Source organism: Chenopodium album, chromosome 9 (assembly GCF_948465745.1).
Source record: "Chenopodium album chromosome 9, dcCheAlbu1.1, whole genome shotgun sequence".
Classification (NCBI taxonomy): domain Eukaryota; kingdom Viridiplantae; phylum Streptophyta; class Magnoliopsida; order Caryophyllales; family Amaranthaceae; genus Chenopodium; species Chenopodium album.
Window position 1 is genome coordinate 550,424 of NC_137842.1, and position 25,163 is coordinate 575,586.

At 33.9% G+C, this 25,163-nt stretch overlaps 3 protein-coding genes across 4 annotated transcripts; all 3 read right to left on the reverse strand.

Annotated features, from left to right (window-relative positions):
• Positions 1-457: 457 nt before the first annotated feature.
• LOC145558173 (UPF0548 protein At2g17695-like) lies at positions 458-3,482 on the reverse strand. Of its 2 annotated transcripts, XM_081619320.1 has the most exons (5): positions 3,407-3,482; positions 2,648-2,712; positions 2,378-2,554; positions 2,087-2,285; positions 458-749 (listed from the first exon to the last, which is right to left on the reverse strand). In XM_081619320.1, exons 2-5 carry the CDS (start codon positions 2,704-2,706, stop codon positions 567-569), a joined length of 618 nt encoding a protein of 205 aa, XP_081475446.1. In that variant the 5' UTR covers positions 2,707-2,712; positions 3,407-3,482; the 3' UTR covers positions 458-566. The 2 variants fall into 2 exon arrangements, with proteins under 2 accessions (XP_081475446.1, XP_081475445.1); XM_081619319.1 differs by lacking the exon at positions 3,407-3,482 and having other exon boundaries at positions 2,648-2,815.
• Positions 3,483-5,313: 1,831 nt separating this feature from the next.
• Positions 5,314-13,168, reverse strand: LOC145559316 (uncharacterized). The gene is made up of 8 exons (XM_081620738.1): positions 12,294-13,168; positions 9,543-9,645; positions 9,377-9,442; positions 8,351-8,533; positions 8,065-8,161; positions 5,819-5,949; positions 5,611-5,719; positions 5,314-5,527 (listed from the first exon to the last, which is right to left on the reverse strand). Exons 1-6 carry the CDS (start codon positions 12,982-12,984, stop codon positions 5,830-5,832), a joined length of 1,260 nt encoding a protein of 419 aa, XP_081476864.1. The 5' UTR covers positions 12,985-13,168; the 3' UTR covers positions 5,314-5,527; positions 5,611-5,719; positions 5,819-5,829.
• A 2,301-nt stretch (positions 13,169-15,469) lies between these two features.
• LOC145559317 (S-type anion channel SLAH1-like) lies at positions 15,470-17,060 on the reverse strand. Its single transcript, XM_081620739.1, has 2 exons — positions 16,179-17,060; positions 15,470-15,788 (listed from the first exon to the last, which is right to left on the reverse strand). Exons 1-2 carry the CDS (start codon positions 17,058-17,060, stop codon positions 15,522-15,524), a joined length of 1,149 nt encoding a protein of 382 aa, XP_081476865.1. The 3' UTR covers positions 15,470-15,521.
• Positions 17,061-25,163: the final 8,103 nt, after the last annotated feature.

Consider the following 25,163-nt stretch of genomic DNA (forward strand, 5'->3'; position numbering starts at 1 on the left):
AGATCCTGGATCCACCACTGGATGCAGGCTTGGATGGTGACATTTAGCAAAGTCGCTTCAAAAGATACTTCATATAGCAGTAATGTGCAGAAATACAAATATTTTAGGATGTATGAATTTCCCTGTTGCCTAGAAAGAATGATATAAGTTGTAACTGGTAAGCCAATATATAAGTTGCAACTGGTAAGCCAATATTTGTTCTACAAACAATTATGGTCATGGCATTTGTTTTATTGAAATCGAAAATTTGCATTATAACGTTGACATGGTTCATTGAGTTCTAAGCTGTAATGCTTTAGGAGTTCAAACATGACCTATAAATTATGATTGTTTGAAGTCATCACTTACGCTAAGTAAACATATGGAATATGAGGTTTGTAGCAAAGTTGTGACTCAATATAATACGAAGTAATTACCAGATTGATGCTACATACCCTGGTACATCAAGAGGTCACTCTAACATAGAATCAAGCCAATCAATTGCAAATTACTACATTAAATGCTCAAAGATTCATATAAAGAGCTAACATCCATAAAACCAGCCAACACAACAATAGCAACTAGTATCACTCAGCAGATATATGCTTCAATACAGCATCTGTAGATTTCTTTGCGAAATACTTCTGCCTAAACTGTACATAAGGATAACCCATAAAGGAAAGGAAATGTGCAGGTTTTGAAAAGGAAAGTATTTCATACCACACTTGATTCTTGTCATCCAGCTCTACTGAAAAGCGTTCTTCCCCGGCCTGTGTGTGCAAACATCAAGAACTTTGGTGAAATAGGCTACTTTAGAATCCCTATGATAAAATATTATTCACTACAAAATGCAAATTCAACAGCTGTCCTCTCACATATTGTGAATAACATTCCCTAGCCATCCTGGTTGGCATTCACAATTCGGGGATTATGAAAGAGAAGGAACCTTTGAGTATTCAGACAAAAAGACATCACTTATACCCAGGTTATCAAGCTAAACAATTAGCTCACCCAAGAATTTAACTATGTCAGAACACCCCTTTAGAAAGAATTCAAAGCTCCTACATGAAAAATCATGAGCACCTGACGTTCTCTGACCTGAACATGTTTTAATCTGTCACCTCTGCAGCTCCACCACATATTTCTCAACTGGGATGGGAGGGGTGTGAAGGACCAGAAATGATCAATGGGTTTGAGATTTCTTCTGGAGCTCTAATTCTACAGGCTAGAATGTGGCAGAATATCTAGTTTTCACATTGGATTAGAGTGTGCAGGGAGAAAGCATCCATATTCACTGATTCAAGAGTGGCTATTTCAGGTGTCTCAGTTACCCAATATTAGAGACCTGTCCATTTGGTTAAGCTAGCAAAGGAAAATAAGATGGTGAACAGTTTGGAAGTGAACCCCTTCACAATTTATTGTAAGTCAAATTCTGATATTTTTATGTATCTCATATTTTCTGAAATGGTTTATCCTGAACCTATGTGCCTAGCAAACCTTAGCACGACTTGATTTGTGGTAATCTAATGTTATCCCTCTAAGCTTTAACCTATAAAAAGGCCACAAAAATTTTGTGCAGTTTTTAGATCTTGCCAAGGAAAGAAGACTCAGTGAGACCCAAATGAGTGAGCGACCAAGTAATTACCTTATCCTAACTTAGAAACCAATAAACTGCAATTTGGTCTACAAACCTATGTTCTATATATTGTTATTGTCCTTCAATATCAACAATACTTGACCAAACTAGTAGTTTTACAGCAATAAGGAAATCCACAGCCAACATTCTGGAACTTCCTAAACATATAGCATGTGACGCAATTCTGGATATACAGATCTGATGTCTCACAAATATTTAATTCATTCAAAGGGTCCAAACTTGGTTCTTCAAACCTTAATGTTCAAGTATTTGAACACATTATTGCCATTGTAACATGATAGGAGGAGGGTTGAAGGAAGGGGATTGTGGGGAAAAGGAGAAAAATAGTACACAATTCAATCACATACCACTAGAATAGAGCAAAGTTATTACAAAATTCAATCATGTATGAAATACCACAAAATCAGAATAAAGGTATAGAAGAGCAGTGAAGAAGGAAAAGATACTGACCAACAGGTGACCTTGAAGGGTGCCACTACCAAAGCTGAAGGAGGCTTTCATTTTCCCAGAACGCTTGTTTTCATTCACATACACCACCTGAAGAGGCATCATCAACCATGGAAGGAACTCCTTGACACAAACACAAAATTTTACCCCACTTTTGATCGGAGTTGTAGGTTCAACAAATGTCCAGTTCATTTGGAAATGCCTGTATATACATGACGATCAGGGAAATCAATCAATTAAAGATTGGGCTCTTATATTCACACTATCTAAATCTTAAGTACAGAACGAAACTACCTCCAATTCTGAAGTGCATTCTTTCCTTTCTCATACGTCTCTTGACCAGAACCAATTAGAACGCGAGCATGATTTAATAAAAAACCCTCTTCTGATAACTGATCACCTTTCTGCAGTGAAGATATTGATCTATCAGTAGCTCCTATGTGTTTAAGATCATAATTGAACGAATCAGTCCTGCAAATAACATAAAAGAAACAAAAAGAAATCACCTTGAGAAACAGACGAAATTGACAAAGGCTTAAAACAGAAATTAAAACCTTGATTTACTTTTCCAAGCAAGCCTTTTGATCTTTCAATGACGGACGATTCCAACATAGGAAAACCATTCTTTCCTGTCAAAAGCATTTGATGTTTCTTAGATTTAAGGAGTCAGCTCAAACTATGATCAAAGAAAAAAACTTGTTCACCAATATAGAATAAGATGAATGTATAAAAAAAAAAAAAAAAAAAAAAAAAAAATCACCCCAAAAAATTAACCCAAATCATTGATAAAAATCACCCATATCGTCAATCTCTTGAATGAAATTTTCCATATTTATAAAATACATTCATCAACTAAAAACTAATTCCTCCATTTCTTAATACATGCAACATCATATTTCATTGGATTTGAAAATATTTCCCAATACATGTATCATTTCCTTCAACGGAAAGGGCAACTTTGTTAAAACTCGTGAAATTTCATCTCTCTCCGCTCAATTGGAGTTTACATGCATAAAGAAATGATTCGAATTTTCTAAAAACAGTAGTTCAAAACCCATTTCTCATTTCTACAATATATCAAACAGTTGGTGTGCAATGCTCATCATTTAACAATCCAACAACAGCCCCAAATAAAGAGGAAAAAATGCAATCTTTATGCAAATCAACAACCAAATTATCCAAGTTACCAATAAATTGAACAATATTTCATAATTAAATAATAAAAATGCTATAATATTGAGAATTGATACAAATTTTAGAGTAAAGTTGAGAAGATATATGCAATAAGATTCAAACCAAAGAAATTAAGAAAAAGAGTTTTACCTAATTTAAATGACCACCGATGAAGTGGTGAGTGGTATGTGGAACAGTGGAAGTAGTGATAAATTTAGAGAGAATAAGTCATTTGCTAAGAACAATAAAATACACGAGCACTTTAGATGTGGGTCAAGGTCATTTAGTGAATTGAGTTGAAATGAAATGAGCCGAGGTGTTTATGAGAGAAAGAAATTAGGAACTAAATTGAATTGATTGGATGACATCATCATTTTCTAATTTTGTGATCTTAAGACAAGACTTTATTATTTTAAAGCATTTATGAAGTTTGGTCTTAATAAAATCTGAAGTGGAGTCTTGAAAATAAGACTCAACTTCAGACTTAATTTAGCACTCAATTAATTATTTTTTATTTTAAAAAACTTAAATAATTTAATTTAAATGTAAAAAATGAGTATGAGCGATTGAAGAGATAAATTTTATCGAGTCTTAAGGAGCCTTACATAATTATAAATTAGAAAAATAATTAAATTTAATCTAAAAAGCTGATGTGGCAATGAAATAAAGTCTTAAGATGAGACTGCACTAATCTTGCTCTAAGAACAATAAAATACACGAGGACTTTAACTGAGGGTCAAGGTCTGTTCTGATTTAGCGAATTGAGCTGAAATGAAATGAATAAAGGTGAAATGAAATGTTTATGAGAGAAAGAAATTAGGAACTAAATTGAACTGATTGGATCTGAACTGAACTGAACTTAAATTAAATTAAGCCGAAGAAAACAGGCCCAAAGCCATTAAGGAACCGTACATTTATCCGAAACAAAATTTGATCCTATTTGTTACTTCGTGTTAAAAAATAAAAAATCAATCTGAAAGTAATTTTAACAATATTTAGGTACCTTTGATTTGTACTCCATGTTAAGTTTAATTGCATTTTAATGTGTGTTTTTAAATGGACATAGTGATTAAAAAAATAATAATAATAATAATAAAATAAAATTAAAAAAAAACTATTTTAGTGCGTTTATTTAGCGACTGGCCAAATTATGTGATCGCTTGTAAAAAAAAAAAAAGGAGTGACCTCTATAATAATAATAGAGTATCCATTATACTGATATATTAATATCTTATTATACTTATTGAATAACCTTTAAATAACAAAGTAATCCCTACGTGGCAGACAAAGTAGCCTCTATATTACTACTAAGTAATCCTTATAACCCTCCTTAACACTAACCGAATAATCTATGGTGGTTAAAACTTCTTTTTTTTTTTTTTTTAGTTGACACGTTTCTTTAGTCACGTTTGCCAATGCACAAGTTTAACAATTAATATATTTAATTACCGATAGACAAAAATTATAAAAAGTTGATACTTTGAAAATACATATGGTGACGAATCTAACAAAATCTCACATGACAATATTTTCCATTCCATAAACATCACAAGATACGATCAAAAGTAAATGAATAAATAAATAATTCTAAAGTCAAAGCCTGTCAACTAATAAAAAAACAGGGTAGTATAAGTTCAAATAAAATAATTTTAGATGTGTGTCAACTAACAAAAAATAGAGGTAGTATAAGTTCAAATAAAATAATTTGAGATACAATCAGATAAACAAAATAGAGCTTTACTTCCTTTGTGTATATTGTTCATTGTTTTACTATCTACAAAACAATGAACAATATACAATAATGAGCTTAGTAAAATAAATATGTTGCAACTCATCATAACCAAAGGAAAAAAGAAAAGTGTTGCAAACTTGCAATTGATTTGAATTGGAGGGCATAAAACATTTAAAAACCAATTTGACCCGATAATTTTTGTAACAAATAAAAAGTCAGACATCAAACAAATAAGCCATTACAAACAATCTATTAAACTAGCCAACATTGCCAACCAAGGCCACTGTCTCCATACCCCCCCCCCCCCCCCCCCCCCCCCCCCCTAATCACCTACCTCTCTATTCATGTATTTCAACTATATGACACTTTTATAAGAGGCTATCGTACAGCTATTAACATACCAGATTACTAGTAAACATACATGGAAAAACAGTATGTAGCTAAACTAGGTGCAAAAACTAAATGTCATCGCTTCAAAGTCAAATTCTTGATGTCATCTAACTCCGAGGAAGTTCTGAAAACAGCATGAGATCCATAATCTGCAGAATAGATGAATAACATCAGAGATAACATTCCAAGTTATTTTACACTATAGCATGATGATATAAGAGTCGAGACGTACCTAAAAATCTGGACAGTTGAGCTCCTAATCACATTTAAATCTTTGTTATACCAACTCTACAACTTGCAAGTGTTACTTTAAATTTTGAGTGAAAAAAAAAAATCCCGTTCTGCATGCAGAGAAGTGCAACTATCATTAGATTAAAGACAAAACATACTATAAGAAGCTCTGATCGGAATTGTTACTATATGGATAATGTGTCAATCACCTATTGTAAAATTAACGAAGCTCGTCGTGGTAGTCATAATCGTCTTCATCACTGAAAATTGTACTATAGAAAACATATGGATTATCAATCATCTCTTCCAGTGAAAGCCGTCCATCTTTATCTGTATCAGCCTGAGATACATGGAGCAGGGATATTAGAACTACCAAAGACAGATAGGAGGGGAAGAGGAAACAAAATAAAAGACTACTAGGCTAACTTGCAGAAATCAGCAGAATACTCTCCATCACAACTCCTTCCAAAAAGGAGAAAAATGAACTAGCTTAAAAAAAATCGTGGATGGAAGCAATACCAACAGCCAACAGAGATATTAACAAACATAATGTAGATTGTGCTTACCAACAGCCATGATTATAGAAATTACAGACAATCCAGCACTACAAAAGGAATGGCTTAGTCCAATTTCTTTGATGGCAGGGAGATGATTTCCAACTTTTAATGACTTACTGCCTACCATTTGTTCATGTAGATTCACAATTTATCAACAACCAATAACTCATTCTCGCCTATTCAATTCTCCCTTCTCTTCTTTTCTATTGTGTCCCTCTGCTTATCGATTTTCTATCCTTTCTTCTCATCTTCAGTCCAACTACGTATATCTAGGCACTAGGGTTAGCATTTGAAATACACTAACCCGGAAATTCGGGCTAACACCACCAAGAAACAGCATATAAATGTTAGAAATTTGAATTCTCGGATAGGCCAAAGGTCACAAAAATTTCTATCCTCAATTTTTTTTCGTTGTTAAAGCTTTTCTACTCTTTGTTTTACAAATGAAATTTATTCAAAAACTGAGGACGACATAAATAACAGACAGAAAAAATGGGCAGCTGCTCTTCGAAGTGAAAATTTACATGCTGAATTGACGGTGTGACAAAATCAGTAACCTCAAACCATTATCAGTAAACTCCTCTAAAATTTTATTATTGACTCCATTGAATCTTTAGCAACAACATCGCTGCTTATCAAAATGAGTAACTCCATATATTTGCATGGCTAGTAGCCTCATTTAGTTATCAGCATCACATTTTATGCACAGTCAATAACACCGTCAGTTTCAGTACCCCCAGATATGCATTGTCAGTAACTTCATTTAATCAGTCACAACATTAACAATGGAAGACTAGATTGTTGGGTGGGACCATTGACCACAAATTTTCAGAAATATATCACCAGACACCAACACCTAAATTTAAGCTTATGCACAAACAAGGTTTATCAAGACCTGTTGACCTGATGTGGATTGTATTTTAGGTGGGAAGAAAAAAAACATGTAAAAAATCGAAATGTGTGGGTAATTGTATGATACATGTTACCGCCACATGCCTCAACTTTACAGAACCTTGGCAACTCAAAACAAATTATGCTTATAATAAGCTTTTTAGTGATTCCAATAACGTTAGTAAACTTATAATTTACTTATGTGGGAGTTACAAGCTGTAATTCTCTACTTTAATGAAGTCATGCTGAGGTGGCAAGTTAGTAAACTTATAATTTGTTTCACTTTATTTCCAGATTCTGCTGTAACAAAGCTTTGTAAGCTCTTCTTGTATAAAGAGGTTTCCTCCCTCCTTTCATTAAATGAAAGCAATAAGATAGCTCATTATGAGCTCTGATTTTCACTCTCCTGATTATAAGAGGATTCATACCTAAATACCTATTATAATTGATAAATTTTAAATGATTTTTAAAAGGAAGTTGAAATCCTAATCAAAATACTGCATAATCGAATGGCCTTGATTTAGTCTATTGTAGTAGCAGTAGCTTTTCTTATGTGGTTGAATTCTCCCTCTACCCAAAATAAGGGGCGAGAAGTCTACAACAACTCAAGCTTAGAGGTTAACACACTCCAATTTAGCATTACATCAGACAAAGACAAACTTAACCATTACGGCCTTCCAAATAAGGGTTGAAAGATGGGCAACTTATAGATTAGGAGCTATATGCATCAAACTGAGCAAACTAGTAATCTAATGCTTTCAGCAAAGACAATGATACCATGACACCAACCAACCACACCACAATCACAAGTCACCGGGTGATAACTCAATCACGTGTTACCAACCTAACACTACAGTTGCTAAATATGATAAAGAATTGAAGCTTTAGCAGTTAGCAGAATTCTGAGTATCATACAAAAGTAAAAACATAACATAATGCTCTCACAAATCAATTCTAGCCACAAGTAGAACTTAATGCATAAGGAAAACAAAAGTTAAAAGGAATACCTGAGATATGATGTAATCTGCCTGTTGTTTGGCATAGTAGCGTTCTGAAGGATGAAGCTTATCAATTATAGGTAACAACTCTGGGTCTGACAATAACCTGTAAGCAGAAATATGTCATGGTTTACCCTAAGGAATTACTACATGCCATAAATAGAGAGCCCTAAAAATAATAAAATTCAGAGAGCCCAAATCAACAGGAAAATTAATCTGTAATACAAAGTATGTGGGAATGAAAAGAAGAGGAGTCCTGCATATATAAAAAAATCTAAAGAATTTTGAGATGTACCCATCACCATCTTTGTCAAGCTCGTTAAACAATTTCCTAGCAGCAGGAGTTTCAGTAGAATCATCTAAATGATGAGTAGAATTGTGCCCATGCCCATCTTCTTCGTAGTTTCTCACCAAATCAAAAAGCCCATGGAAAAATTCGCTGAAGTTGACCTTGCCATCTTTATCTGTGTCCCTTTCCCTGCAAGTTAAAAAGGACACAAGAAGATCAGAAAGATCCTTGACCATCAAGCCACAAAATCCTATGGCAAATATAGACATACACCACAACATACACACCATCAGACAAAAGTTACGAAACACACGATAGTCTTATTAAAATTATCAAGATAGGAACAATGTTGCAGCAAAGTTCCCAGTTACATCAATGCTGTTCATTAACAAGATATTTTAAAGAATTTCTGAATTTACTGTGTTCTTAACCCACAGAATTCATATTAAGAAACTAGCATGCATCAATAAAAGATTCAAAGGCAATGAAGTGACTCCAAAAGTGGCACTCAAATGAGGGGAAAAGAATTTGAAATTGAATCATTGATTGGGTTAAGAGCCTGATTGAGGTAGACCAAAATTTTGGTTGCCCTTTTAGAATGTACCCAGATTTCATAGCAGAAACCCTTCCCCTTTGTCTAAAATGAAGAGGAACATCAACATTATATCACAGTACACATGACATACAGAAAAAGTGATCTTTGTAAGCTCAGCAATTGCAGCTTCATAAATGGACAATCATTCAATAGCATTTTCTTGCAGACACGAGACAAAAAAGTACAGCTTATTTCCGAAAAGATTCATTAAACATACAACGGAACCAACTTCCCAAACTGGTAATATTATTGCAAGGCACCCTATCAGTTAACGGTATAGACTTAGTGCAACCCATTGCAGCATGGACAAACTTCAGAAATACTCCGTGGGAAACATGCGAAAAGTTTTGAAGAAACTCAAAAGAACATAAAAGATAAGACAAAAATATGATAAAAGGATGTCTGCCAGTTTGAATAGAGAAAACTATTCAACATACCGTATTTCCTCTTTGCACAGCCACTGAAGTAACTTTGGGTTCTTTGTATCAGCAGGATGCAAGAAGCTATCAATTACAAAGAGAATAGATTAGGAAACATATGAAAAACCAGTAGCACCCAACGACACAAGTGAGAATTTTAGACAGATGTAACAATGGAGCTTACTCCTTGAACTCTGTAATATTTAAAAGACCATCTCCATTTATGTCAGAAGCATTGAAGTGATCCTCTCTCCACCAACCCATTTCGTATCCAAAGGTATTATTATCTGCAGAATTAGATGTTATTCAGTAATTAAGGCAAGGTTTATAATAGATATGAAGCAGTTTAACACTAGCACCTGGATAAATGGCAAAATATGATAGTTGTAAAATATCAAGATTCTGAATGGAATTCAAACTGTGGATATCGAAAAAAGATCAAACCAAATAAACAATTGAAACTTGGTACTAACACCCTTTTCCCATTAAAATATCAACCCAGTAACATCAAACAACAATGTGAAATGTGAATTTTGCTGGCAAGCAGAACCAACATTCATGCCCCTGGGCATAAGTGGGTTTAGAATGTAAAGGCGTAAAGCACAAATATATCAATCAACTCACTCAATGGATAAATAAAGCCCCCGCGACCCTAACAAACCTTACAACTCCTGACAACACTAAGTAACTCTGAGGAATGGCCTACAACAATTGATTTTAATGGTTTAGTACATACACTTGATGATCTTAGGCACATTAACAGATATTAATCAAGACTTGAGGGGAAAAAAATGAAAACGTGTACAGAGATTAGCGTTATTGACGACTATAAAAGGATCACAAAACACTAGATTTCTTTGCACATCTTGTTAGAAACACTGGATCAATGGGGTCCAACAGCTATACGTATCCAGCAGTCAGAAAAGTATCAATTGCAAGCAAATCTGAGATAAATCTAAGCACAATATCCACTTTTGGCTATGTTCATTAAGCAGCAATTACTTTGTCATGCAAGAAACTTGCTCAATTAAGCAATTTGATGGTGTGACTATCTCATTTTCATCAAGGGGTCCATTATCAATTTACCATAGCAGTGTACCAAGATAAACCAATATTTTTACCAATAGGAGTCAGCACATCAAAAACTTCAAAATGTGAGTAAAGAATATTTAACATATACAAACCCCTCCCTCCACCAACCCATTTCATATCCAAAGTTATTATTATCTGCAGATTTAGATGTTATTCAGTAATTAAGGCAAGATTGTAGTATTATACAAGTAGTAGGTATGGTAGCAGTATAGCACTAGCACATGGATGAATGGCAAAATACGTAAAATGGGAGTAATACTCCATAAAATATCAAGATTCAGATATTCTGAATGGAAATCAATTGTGGAGATTGCAAGAACAAACCATATAAACAATTGAAACTCAGTACCAACTCCCATATTCCAGACTTCCAGTTAATATATCAACCCAGTCAAATCAAACAACAATATGAAATGTGAATTTGGCTGGCAAGCACAGCCAACATTCATGCCCCTAAGCATAAGTGGGTTCAGAACGTAAATCCAAATACATCAACTAACACCCTCGATGAGTAAATTAAGCCCCCAAAACCCTAAAAACCATTACAACTCATGACAGCACTAACTCAGTAACAAATTAACAACTACAGCAATTAAAGTCAATAATTTGGTACGCACACTTTATGAAGGCACATTAACAGATATTGATAAAGTGTCAAGGGAAAATATAGATTGAAACAGATACAGTGATTGCCAGTATAGACGATTATAAAAGGACTACAAAGGATCACAAAAAATTACTTTTCTTTTTACATGTTAGAACTTAGAAACACCGAGCAATGGGGTTCAATGGCAATATGTTTACAGCAGTCATAGAAGTATCTATTGGAAACAAATCTGAGATAAATCATAAGCACAATATCAACTTTTGGCTATGTTAATCAAGCAGCAACTACTTTATTATGCAAGAAACTTGCTATTAGGTCATTTAATGGTGTGACTATCTCATTTTCATTAAGGGGTCCATTATAAATTTACCATAGCAGCGTACCAAGATAAACCAATATTTTTACCAATAGGAGTCGTCAGTGCATCAAAAACTTAACAGTGTCTGTAAAGAAGATTTTGCATAAACAAAGCCCTCCCTCTTTATTTTTTCCCTGAGTAAGCTCTAATTTCAAACTCTTTAAAGATATATTTCCTTGATAAGCAGGGGACTTTGATAGTTAAAAGATTATCCAACAACATAACTGCCAAACTCACTAAAACCAAACTAGATTCAGGATTTACCTGCCCAGCATCTAAAAATCAGACCTTTACTGGAAACAGAAACTATAACTTCCCAACCATCAAGTAGCAATATTATCCATCAAGAACAATGTAATTGAAACAAGAGAAGCAAACCAAAATGTTCTCTGTTAACCCACCAAGACTAAAGCAAATTACTCAAGTCATACCTTGAAAGTTGTATTATCTTAGAGACCTTGCCAAACCCTAGACCACACCATTCAAAAATTGTATCTTATTTTCAAAATTACTGAAAACTACCAAACCCTAGACCACACCATTCCAAAAAAAAAATGTTGCATATCTTAGACAAATCAATCACATAATTCAGCATCTTCAATACCAAACATAAGCCACCAAGAACCCAAAACAAGTCCTGCACTTGAAAAAAAACCATAGTACATTATAAACCCTAATCAATTTCAGTAAAACCAGCCAAATGTGATCACCCCATCCTAAACACTACCACCAGCAGTACACCACACACCCACCAACCCCTTTGAAGCCGTTACGAACCCGAAACATTCTTGGTTCAATTTCAACATACATTACAGATTCACAAAAACAAATTCAACATAAAAACCAATCAAAAACATAAAAATTGGAAAGAAGTAAACCTGCAGATTTAACCCAACTAGGAGGCTCATACTCAGAAAACGAAACAAACCCATCACGATTCTTATCATGTAACTCCATCTCCCTTTGAGTCCTATGATAAACCTCCGTCTCAGCCTGCCGCAAATTCCACTCAGTCAGCTCATTTTCCGAGGCAAACCCATCAATGGGGTCCACATCAATCTTCGGAAACAACACCAACAATCTACTAGTCACATTAAATCTCTCTTCATCATTCAAATACTCTTCAGCATCCATGAAATCCTCCCACTCCGGCTGCTGCTCATACCCTGGAGCGTGATGTTCTTCGACACGGCCGTGTTGATGATGATCACTCTCTCTCTCCTCCCCGTGCCGGGAAAGTCCGGCGATCTCCTGGTGGTGCTCCTCGAAGTACATCCGCTCCCACTCCTTGTCCTCGCGGTGGCGCTCCATCTCCGCAACCACCGGATCGAACGCAACTGGGTCATGGAGATGGTGGCGGAATTCGAAGTGTGGGTCAGGGTGTTCAAGGTGGTCTTGCGATGTGAAGGTGAAGTTTGACCGGAGTTTGAGGCGACGGTGGTTAGTACGGCGGTGATTGCGGTGGGTGTCAGGGTGGCCGTGTGAGTCGTCACGGGTTGGAGAACGGGAGAGGAAGAGGAGGAGAGAGATTCCGATGATAATGTAGAGAATTATAGATAGTTTCACCATTGTTGGGAAAGAGGAGAACGAATGGAGTTGACAATGTGGACTGATTGAGATAAAAATGGAGGAGAGAGAAAGAGAGGGAGCGAGAAATGGTGTAACACGGGGTAGCCGTGCAGATTGATTGATTGTTGCTGAAGATTGAAGGCAAATCTTGAAGTTTGCTGGGGATTTTGTACGTACTAAACTAGTAGTATCCTGAATTCCTCCTACTAATCTTTGGACTTGCATTTAATTTAATCACAAATTTTGGTTTCTTAATTGTTTAATTAAGGTGGAAGATAAATGACAAGCTTGGGTTGGGTCAATTTCTTAACTCATGTGATGTTAACTGGTTATACTTGTTCAAAAGCCCATTTTAGGTTATTCTTGTCAATATAAATTAACGATAAGTCCATGACCAAATACGTACTTTGATACTTTGGTTTGAGCAATAGAGGGAGGACTAAGGACTAAGAGCCCAAGTTTAAAGATATAAATACAATGGTCTTATTTGGCAATTTGCTATTGGATGTTGGTTGTTTTTCTTAGCTGGTCTTATTAGCTGTTTGTAGACCTGTTAGTTCGGGTCAACGGGTCAGGTTTGAGTCAAATTTTGGATTGTTTGGGTCATTTGATTCAAGTGGTTTGGATTGCTTGGGTCATTACAAATTATGATAATTGGGTCATTTGGGTCGGGATCGGGATTTGGTTCTCTCTCAATAAAACGAGTTTGGAACCAGATCGGGTTAGGAATTGACAGGTGTAGTTGTTTGAATTGGCTTTTTATGTTGGTTATTTGACTATTGACTTTTAATAAATATGTTTGGTAAATATGATAAAATTGGGTTGGGCTGGCGCTCAAGTTAGTCGAGCCCATCTTGACCGGGCCTAGCTATTTGCTTATACTTGTTCATAACTCATTTTTTTGTCATCTTTGTTATTGTATAGCTATTGTATGCACCAATTACAATAACTAATGTATAAGTATTGTGGAAGGTCTTATATTGCAGGGCCGGGTCATCTTACCACGGAGTTGAGTATCTACTAGACTACTACTCTATATTAAAAACTAAGGGCTCGTTTAACATTGTTGTTGTTTTCTATTTTTTTATTTTTTTATTTTTTTTTTTTCAAAATCATATAATAGATAAAAAAAAATAATCAAATTTATTTAAATCATAATAATTTGAAAACTGATAACAGAAAAATGGAAGCACCTTTTTCTTATTTCCTGTTTTTAGTTTTTGATTTTCAAAAAACTGACAAATAAAAATAAAAAACGATGTCAAACAAACCCTAAACATTCAAATTAAATAATGAAAATCATGTAGAAATGAGAAAAACCCATTTTGTAAACTCTTTATGTAGCTTTAAATCTGTCTCAGAGTTCTCAACTCCCCCCTTGGTTAATGTTTGTAAATAATGATCATCATTTTAGTTTCTCAAGTTACCATGCATGAATTCTAGAAAATAATGGGATCATCGTCGAAGATTATATGTACAACGTATATGTGATGTGGCAGCTTGTGAAAACCTTATTAAGGATTACAACAATGGGTTTAAATCCTTTGTCCCATTTTTCATGTTCCATTTGTGTTCCACTTAATATTATTGGTTGTAATAATTACAAGGTCTCACTTCTCAAATTTCAAAAGGCAAATAAATATTTTAAGAACCAATCATATTTAGTGGAACACCAGTGGGACACAAATTATGGGACAGATGATTTTCTAACTTAGTGGAACACCACTTCTCAATTTTAGTTATATTGGTGCATAAAAAGTATAATCTAATTATCTAAGGAATATTAATTTTACCCTTGACAAATCTATTTTTAATTTTTATAATTATTTTATAAAAGTCAGTTTTTGATGAAATCTAAAATAAACATTAAATTAAAAGAAGTAAATCCAAAATAGTGTTCTTCGATAAAAATCAAGATGTTGTTATTCAATGCCCTCTATAGTATATTTGTTCAAAAAAAATGTCTATATTATACCAGTTGTTAGAGTTTGTAACTTTTACACTGTATCAGGTCATTCGACTCACCACTACTACCTCAATATGGGGATTGGGGAAAGGATTCAGAGGAATTCCACTCTTATTAGTTTGCCACTCCCAAAAGCTTTAGTGTTTAACTATAATGAGTATTCTATGATAAAATATTATACTATATTTGTTTCAATCCAAAAATGATTGAAATCATGCTAAACTTATTTTCGAGATTTAGAAAAGAATAATGATACCTATAAATAAGTACATCAATTGGTAACACATATAGTATTGGATTTTCAATTTTCACAGATGAGATGTCATGTGCATATGACACTACGTACATATATAATTATAGCTGGTGTGCATATATATATATATATATATATATATATATATATATATATATATATATATATATATATATATATATATATATATATATATATATATATATATACATTGATATACTCCCTCTCAATCTTAATTTCCCCATTCCCGATAAAAGAAAAGAGGAAGGAAATATGAAACCAATTAGTACATTAATTAATCAATAATTACACTAACAATTAGTTAGGATTATTGGTATTTGATTTTGGTTTATGAGTAGCAAGGAACAAGTTGTTGATCTTGATAGTGGAGATGACCATTAGAGCAAGGATAATTATCATAGAAACAATTGATAAGGCAAGTGCTAGTGTTTGTGCTGCGCCATCTTTCACCTCTTGAGCGTACTTGACGGATGCCAAAGCCAGTGTTGTCAATGGCAGTGAAAAAGACCACCATGCTATACTAAACTTCCTTAGTGATTTCTTGAATAATGTTGGCCTACATACCTGCAACATTAGCAAACACCGGTCAGCAATAAATCAACTACAAACACGTCTACATATACTCTTATATACGGATTGGACAGTGTAATTTATTGAGTCAGATCCTCTATTCAACATCAATATTCATTTGTACTGATAAAATCGTAAATTAAAGTCTTACAATTCATATATTTTTTAACTACGAAGTAATAACGAAGAAATAAAATAAATGTTATCGTGTAAAAGGTTGTTGGATTATAGAGTATTTTCTTGCTAAACACGTGTTTGTCGGTGAGATAGAAATCTACATACTATTATTACCACTAAGAGGTGTGGTGGAACAAGTACGTACTCTACGGTGACTCAAAGGGCAATTTTAAAGTAGAAAAGATAGGAAAAATAGTGCATACTTACCAAGGACATGAAGAGAAACATGGAGAGAAAGAAGAGCATCTTCGATACAACATCAAAGGTCCCGACAATTGAGAACCATGCTATGCTAGCCATACTTGGAGTAGCGATGAACAAGAAGAAAACCGGCCTTAGTGACGGCGAAACACCATTGCTCCCTGGATGTCTTTGATATAGAGTAACAAACAACACCAAGTAGTGAGCCATGCTCAATGCAAAGAAGCACAACGCCATCTCCGACCATCCCATATACATAGCTTCCTTTGTTGCTACCAAATTTGCTATAACGGATAGTTGGCAAGCCGGGTTAGCCACCTTGGTTAGCACTCGTTTCCCCTTAATAAACCATTGCCCGTATAACTTGATATCGAGCATAATTATAGGTACTACAAACATCCACCAAGTTAATTGTTGGCAAATACTACCATCAGAAACGACAAGCATAGGCGAAGTTTGAAGCAATAACAGGCTTGACATCCAAGGAGCAAACAAATAGTTGACCCCTACATGGTGCAAAAACTCATCCTTCACCTTGTCAAAGTGATAATAACACCTTAACGTGTAGAGAATAGACAACGAGATCAAAACGAGTAAGGCCGTCGACCATAATAAATGAGTGGCCGTCGATGGGAAGGACAAGAGCATAGGGTGAAATTGACGAGCATGGTTGTCTTTGGTAATTTGGACTAGGTTTTTCCATAATAACACTTGAGCACATAAGGCAAGGCTTATTCTAAAAAACCCTGCATGAAAATTTGCTAATATGGAATACACGAAATGATCGTAAAAACCCACAACAACCATCTTATGGTCGTTATTACTCATGGGTGCATCGTCGATAACAACTTCTATGCCTGCTTTATTAGCACCTAATTTTGAATCCATTTTTTTTTCTAACTATATACTAGTATGTATGTATGTAGGGATGATTATATTGGATGATGAATGAATGGATTGATCGATTGAGCTAGCTTAGTTTAATTTGTAACTAATGAGATGCATGCAATGTATTGATTTGTAATGAGGATATGTAAGTTAAGGATTTGGTATAAATAGGGAAGTGTTTAGGATATGAAAGTTAAGGAAACTACATGTATTTGGTGCTTCTTATATAGGAGTGCAAGATCACGTACACCAAATAAATAACACTATCTAGAAGTGCAGGGTACATGTTGCTCTACAACTAAGCGAAGATAGGCTACTAAATCATAAACCCTAAAGTCCACTACCAAAAAGTCGATTTCAGGACTTTTAACAAGAAAATGTGTATTAACACAATTTCTTAATTTTCTATTTTAATATAGTATGCACCGTCCAATAATCCCATCACTAGTTTCTATACGAGATTTTACTAGAGTTTGTTTGAGAAAAGGGAGTGTAAAATAGCATCGATCTTATATAACAGTAAAATTTGAGCATTAATGAGATATGCAAAGTAGTATTATCTCTTTCATATATGTCAATGGTCGGGCCGGGGTGAGATAGTGGTCTCCAAGTGAAATATCAAGAATTCCCTTTTTTCACTTTTTTTGTAAAAATGGTTTGTGTACACTTCCTCTGGTCTTTTTTATTTGATGACTTAATTTGACTTTAATTTGCCACAATCACTAACTCTCTTTGATTGTTTTTGTGATTTACGAGTATACGTAAGGAAAAATATCGTCATGCGGATCTTTTTAGAATTGACTAAAAACGGACATTGCATAGTAGGTGCAACAAATGTTTTCTTTCCTTTTGAAGTTATCATCTCCCTCTACCTCTATTCTCATCACATGCATCTCCATCTTTCTCTCTTCATTTAGCACTCAAACAATTTTTGTCTAGAAGTCCTTGTCAAGGTATTTGTTTCACATATATAATTTATATGAAATAGAGGCCGGTATTTTAATTTTTAATAATTGAAAATTAAAGACATTGATAGTTTAAGCTAAGCATGGACAAACGGGAAATAGGTCAGTGAAAAAAACTGAATGAAGTATTTTGTATTAATTTAGAAATCTAAAGCATGCTTTGTGTGCACATATAATGAACGTAATTATTAACCTATGGATAATGATACAAACTCTATATGGGAAATACACTTACGCTTTGTTTGGATAGCAAAGAAGGAAGGAAAAGAAGGGGAGGAAAAATGGAGGAAGGGAAGGGAAAAGAAAGGGAGGGGGAGGTGAGCTCCATTTTCCCTCCAAATCTCTCCAATTTTGGAGAGATTAGGGTTATTATAGAGAAAGGGAAAATGGATCCCTTCCCTTCCCCTTCCTTCCCCCAATCTTTTACCCAAACAAGATATTTTGTCCCCCTCCATTTCTCTTCTATTCTTTTCCTTCCATTTCTTCCTATCCAAACAAAGTGTTAGAGAATGATGTGTCCAAGGTTTTTGTATTTTATTAATTTATCTTTCAAGGTACTCATTTTATCATTACTGTTGTTTAGAATTCTCAACCTCCAATTATACACTTAATTAACTTTAAACATACCCAAAAATAAGATGACGATGTTAATAATTCTCGTTAAATATATAATAAGTTTATGAAATAAGAGGAAGAATATATGTGTATAGATTGACGACCAAGATACAACAAGAAGGAATATTATATCACCCCAAAAATGACCTAATAAATCGATCTTGGTAGTGCACCAAACAACATTCAACATTGAAGCAAGTAAGATAGGGGTTAGTAGGATTGCATATTGCTGCCACTGAGGACTACAAATAAAGGCCAATATTTGTTTTTATTTATTTATTTTATAACAATTATATTTATGACCCGTTTTTAAAGAGCTTTACACCTAAGACTCCATTTTACTAATAAAGTCCTTTCACGTACATCATTTAATCTGATGTCCTAATGGCCAAATTAAACCTCCAATTATATTTCATGTCTTTTTTTTTTTTTTAATTATGTTTATTATTATCTTCCAAGATTTAGATAACCTATCAAACTATACGATCAAATATCGCATGCAGCCATAAGTTAGGTACTTCGTCAGCCTATCAATTAAAAAGGAATGTAAACTATTCTATTGATCTACCACACCACTTCATTTAGATCTTTTATTTTTATTTTTAGTTCTAGTCAAATTTTAATTAAAATTTAGAAATGAAAATGTAATTGCGTTTAGATCTCTTCTTGGATGACGCGGCACTAGTGCTGGTCTATTAATGAGGTGGAAAATTAGGATTTAATTAAGACAAGAATGTACATTGTGTTATAGCCCCAAATATAAAGTTCAATACTTATGAATTTAAGACTTAAGAGTTAAGAGCATATTAATTAGAAAAATGCTATATATACATAGCCCTTAAGGCTACATATAAGCATTAAATTTACACTTGAAAATCGTAAAAAGTTAATAAATTATAAAAATATAAACACTAATTACACTGATTTACGCGTACTTTTGTCATGAATTTCTAATCTTATACAATTTCAAGAGTATATTTAATACTTATATATAGCCCTTAGGGCTACATACAGCATTTCCTTATTAATTACTCGTTTTTTTTAAGCAACAAAAATGTAAATACATTAAAATATTATGAATATGGCATATACTGTATATATTATTAATTATAGCAACATCAATGCCTCAATGGTGACGTACATGCTAATGGGTCAAGACAAGAGTTGCCCTCTATGGCTTTTGGACACAATATCTGCCCCCTTTGATCAACTTGAGTCACCTTTAATCAACTTGACTTAAGAGCTATAAATATAAATTTTTAAATATATAAATAGAAACCTTAATGTTTCCATATGTGTAATCCATCCATTAGACTATTAGAGGAGATTAATCAAAGACTAATAACTAATAATGTGGAGCATTGTTGAGTTGTAATTAGCATCTACAATCTTATAAGATTCCTTTTCCTAAAAAAAAGAAATTATTAGATTTAACTTAGTGCTTGCTATTTTTCAAAAATCAATTTTTTTATAATTGTAAGATATTAATAGTCAGCGATGTACATTGAAAATCATGCAAATATAAAGTAATTACAACATGTCTTGTGTGCGGTTGGACACATTGTGTGACCGCTTTTAAAATAACAAAGTAACCCCTATAACAATGATCGAGTAATCCTTACAATATTGATCGAGTAACCCCTTTGACACTGACCGAGTAACCCCTTTGACACTGACCGAGTACGTAAAATCCCTTTAACACGGGGGAGCCCTAGTTTCTCTTCTTGAGAAACATAAATTTTTTTTCGAAATGGCAAGAATTGTAAATAAAAGCAATTTTACTAATATTTTATTTATTTATTGGTTGCTGACTCACTCCTCTCCCTCATTCCCTTCTCTCTCCTGCTTCCTTCTTCTACCGCTTATCAATGTGACAATGGCGGAATCGTTACCCAGATTAGACAACAAGCCACCACCATAGCATAGAACAACCCAACCCACCATCTCGACAATCATTTGCGGCAATTTCTTCCACGGTTTCCAGCGGCTTCGTAGCCAAATTCTACGAAAACCTTAAGAAAAAGTGGAGGAAGAAAAGGCATTGTTAACCCTATTAGAGGGTAGGTGTATGTCTTTTTAACCTCAAAAGTTGCTTCAATGGTGAAGAAAAAGGTGCTTCAATGGAGGAGGGAAGCTGCTTCAATGGTACAACAAAAAATGTCAGTAATTGTGCAAAAGGAGAAATTTTTTTTAGAAAATTACATTTTAATCCCTGTTTTACTAGCATTAAAGACAAGTTTATCCCTATGAGAAACGCTCCTTGTTTCTCATGGAGAGAAACTTGGAATTACCCCCTTTAACACTAACTAAGGAACCTCTATAACACTAACGAATTAACCCCTATGATGGCTAGCCACATGGTGTGGCCAACCACATATAAGAATTTGTGCAAATTGAGATATTAACACTAGTGCACATTCTCCATTTTTCATTCTCTTTTAATTATAAAGTTGAATAATTTATTCCATTTAATTACAAAATGCAAAGATGTACACAAAGTAATTTTTTTCCCAATAAGCTCCTAAATACTTCATCTAATTTTTTTAATTGACACCATGTTGGACTTAATGATTTAGATGATGACACAACCTAACTTATTTACAAACTAATAAGAGCTTGATTGTTTGAGTGTGTGATTAGTTGCAATGGCTATGAGAATTGAGTGTCTTGTGAAAATTCCATGAGGAAAAAGAAAGCCATGAACAAAGAAATCCAAAAGAGAAGAGTTCCTTCACAAGAACCAATGCTTTAGAAATGAAGACTTTAGAAGAGAAGTTTTCCCTCAGGGAACAGAAGCTTCAGAGTGGATGCTTTGCCAGTGAAGAGAATTTCCTTTCAAGGAACAGAAGCCTCAGAGTAGAAGCTTCAGCAAAGAATCATGAAGACTAAGATATTTTTATATATTAGGATTTATTTAAGTGTAAGGATAATATTACACTCGAAAATATCTGTGTGGAATTGGGGTCTAAAAAGATAATATTGTGCAAGCTAGTTTTTAGGAAGACTGTTGAGTTTAAATTTTATCTCTTTATTTTATGAAAATGATTTTATTTTATTCATTTTCAAAAATCTGTTAAACAAATAAAATATGTTTTGTATTCCAAAACTTGCGGCATACTCCCTGTAGACATCTAATTGTGTCTCCCCAAAAACCAAACCCAGTGATGAATATCTTTCACGTCATTTGATTATCGAACGAGGTGAAATGTGAAAAGCCTTGTGAATGATGCGGTCGTTTTAATTAACATACTTCTTTCTGTTTTTAAAAATATTCTTTTTCTTACTCTATTTATGAAAATAGCCATTCCAATTTAGATTGATCCATGATAAGGGTCCAATAATGGTGTAGTTGGATGAGTATTGAAAAGACCTTTCCAACAATATATTATAAGCCCAATTCCGAAGAATAATGAGGAATTTATGGCCAAAATACTAAACTAGACCCAAACCGGATTTTATCTACGGCCCAATGATCATGTGGAGGGTCCAAAGGTTTAATCCCATTCCTAAACTAATTAGGATTTATTAGAATCTTTTATAAGTTTCTAAAATATCTTAATTATCCTTTTTTGAAAATATAAGATCAAAGAATTCAAAATTGAATAAAACTTTTCTTTTTGAGAGTCTTTGTTTTGTGCGAAATGGAATATGTTTAGATATTATTTCGTGCCTCATAGTATTTATACAAATCTTATATTTTTGGATAAATATTGAAATTATCTTTTCAATGATATTCCAATGATATATTATAATATTAATTCCGAGCTATAACGAAAAATATATGAAAGAAATACGAAACTCTGTCCAAAACTGACACCCTTCCACTATTTCGGTCATATCTTTTTATCTACAAAAGATTTTAATATTATTCTAATTGGGTTAAAAATTATACTTCAAGATCTTTCCAACGACATATTATATGACTTATTTGGACTTCTGTATCTAAATATATGATTAAAAACAAAATCTGCAAAAAACTGTCGCAGCGCCAAACGACAGCCTTGTCGCACGATGACAGACTCTGTCGCCATGCGTGATTCCTGTCGTTTCGTGCTGGGTCTTGTCGTTTGTGACAGGAGCCAATTTTATTTCGATTCGAATTCTAACTCCTTTCTATTGTTTCCGGACTATTTTCTCTATATATAGGGTCGTATTTCCTCATTTTTATTCACCAACAATCACCAATCATCTCTCTCCTCTCTCTAAGATAAAGCTTATTCTCTCTCTATTCTCTTTCTAAGCCTAGCCCTTTTCAAAATACATCATACCTCATTCACAAGTTCTCGACACACCTATCCAAGTTCGAAGTTGTCTTCGCCCTAGACGTGAAAGGTTGATAATTTCTGAGGGTTTGGTCCCAAATATCTATTTCAATTATTTAATTTAATTGTTTGATTTAATATTTTCCTTGAAGTTACTAACTTGTATATCTTGTTATTAGAAAAAGATACGAGGCATCGAAGTAAGTAATTTAATTATTCTTTTGATGTAGAAAAACATTCTTTGATTATTTTAATTCCTAGTATCATGTTAGGATGCTTTTATTGATTTCTAGCATCATGTTAGGTTGCGTTCTATTTCTTTCTATCATGTTAAGGCTAAAACTTTGATCTTTAATGTTTAGTGGCATGCTAGGATTTGTTATTAATCATGTTAGTATCATTCCTAGGATCTTGCTAATATTATTATGCTTTCATGAGATTGAGATTATATTATAATGATGATTTGTTATTATTATGTTGCTTGATATTATTGTTATTTCTTGATCACGCCTTTTATGCATGTTTAAAGGGAATTTGTACTTGTAATCACGCTTAATTAGATGATTAATAATCTTGTTTAGGCTAATATGATTATCATTCAAGTGATCGCCAATAATAGGTTTGTTTGTGCATTAATATTCAACCAACATAGATTAAACAGATTAAGGGTTAATATATTGATTGTATGTTAGTCAGAAAGCGCACATGAATATGAGAAAAATAAAGAAGAGGCCTATTTTTAGGGCAGGTTCAATCTCTTTTAGATTGGATTTGTACATTCATCCCCGGATATCCAGTCATGATTCTAGACTACTATGGAGTTAGCAATCTCATGGATCGTGAAAGGGGTGTAACCTTCACCCTGTGAACGGTTTACAAGTTCCTAAAACTTGTTGGTGACTCTTTTACTCTAGCTTCCTTTCCTTTGGACGCCACCATGATTTAAGTGTATGATCACAGTGGAGCTCAAGTGTGGGATGTTTGTAATATTCCCTACACTCCCCATGATCTTTCTTAAGTCATGGTTTTGCACATTGAGGAGTTCATGTTCCTTAATTTTAGGACATGTTCTTCTTAATGGGTTGGAGTAGTTGCGTTATGGATTTGCTGCACAAAGATGTTTTTCCCAAACGGATTTTGGTCTATAAATAGTTGTTGATTTCAAATGGAAAAACTTACCCTTGCTCAAATAGATTTCAATATTTGTTTTATTTAATCGAGTTAAGAGTCAATTCCACCCTAGAGGATTAGAGTGTTCTAATGTCCTTATACTAAAGTTAATCTTTTCGAGTTGTATTTTGGAGAATTGGGAAGTTTGAGTGAACTTCTATATGTGATAAAAAGAAGAGAAATAGAAGGGAAAGAGAAACAGAAAGAGAAGTGAGAAGTGAGAAGAGTAACAAGTTGGGTGACTTGTTCATCGGGGCTTTGGGTTCGTTGAGGAACTCAAAGTTGGAGTCTTTTTAGTTTGTAATAGGATCATTTTCCCTATTCTAGTAAAGATTCTTTTCTTAAAATCCCAAGTGGTCATAGTTTTTCTCCTTGATTAGGGCTAAGGAGTTTTCCACATGAAAATCTCTCTTGCACTTTTAGTTCCTTTAGCTAACTTTTTGCTCCTTTAGCTTACTTAGTTTTATTTCCGCAAAAATTTTGACTAATCTGTCATACTACAATTCAACCCCCTTTCTTGTAGCATTAATTGAAACAACAATTGGTATCAGAGCCTAACTTCTCGAAGAATCAGGAAACCATGAAGAAGAAAGATCTTGAAAAGGATGAATACGCATGAAAAGCTCGATGAAGGATACTCAACTCATAGGCCTTTGATATTCAATGGTAAGTTCTATACTTACTAGAAGAACCGAATGGAGATCTTTATCAAGGCACAGAACTACCAAGTTTGGAGGGTCATTGAAGTTGGTGATTTTGAAGTTACCAAAACAAACGTTCAAAATGAGGTAATCTCTAGGCCCATATTTGAATATGAGAAAGAGGATTTGATAAAATGGAAATCAATGTTATGGCTGTAAAATTTCTCCACTGTGGACTTGGACCTCATGAGCACAATTGTGTTATGGGGTGCAAGAACGCAAAGGAAATTTGGGATTTGTTGTAGATTACTCATGAAGGAACCAATGAGGTTAAACTCTCAAAAATTGATCTACTTGTGTTTAAGTATGAAAGATTTGATATGCAACCAAAAGAAACAATTCAAGAGATGCTAACCTGATTTACTAACATTATAAATGAGTTGGTTTCCC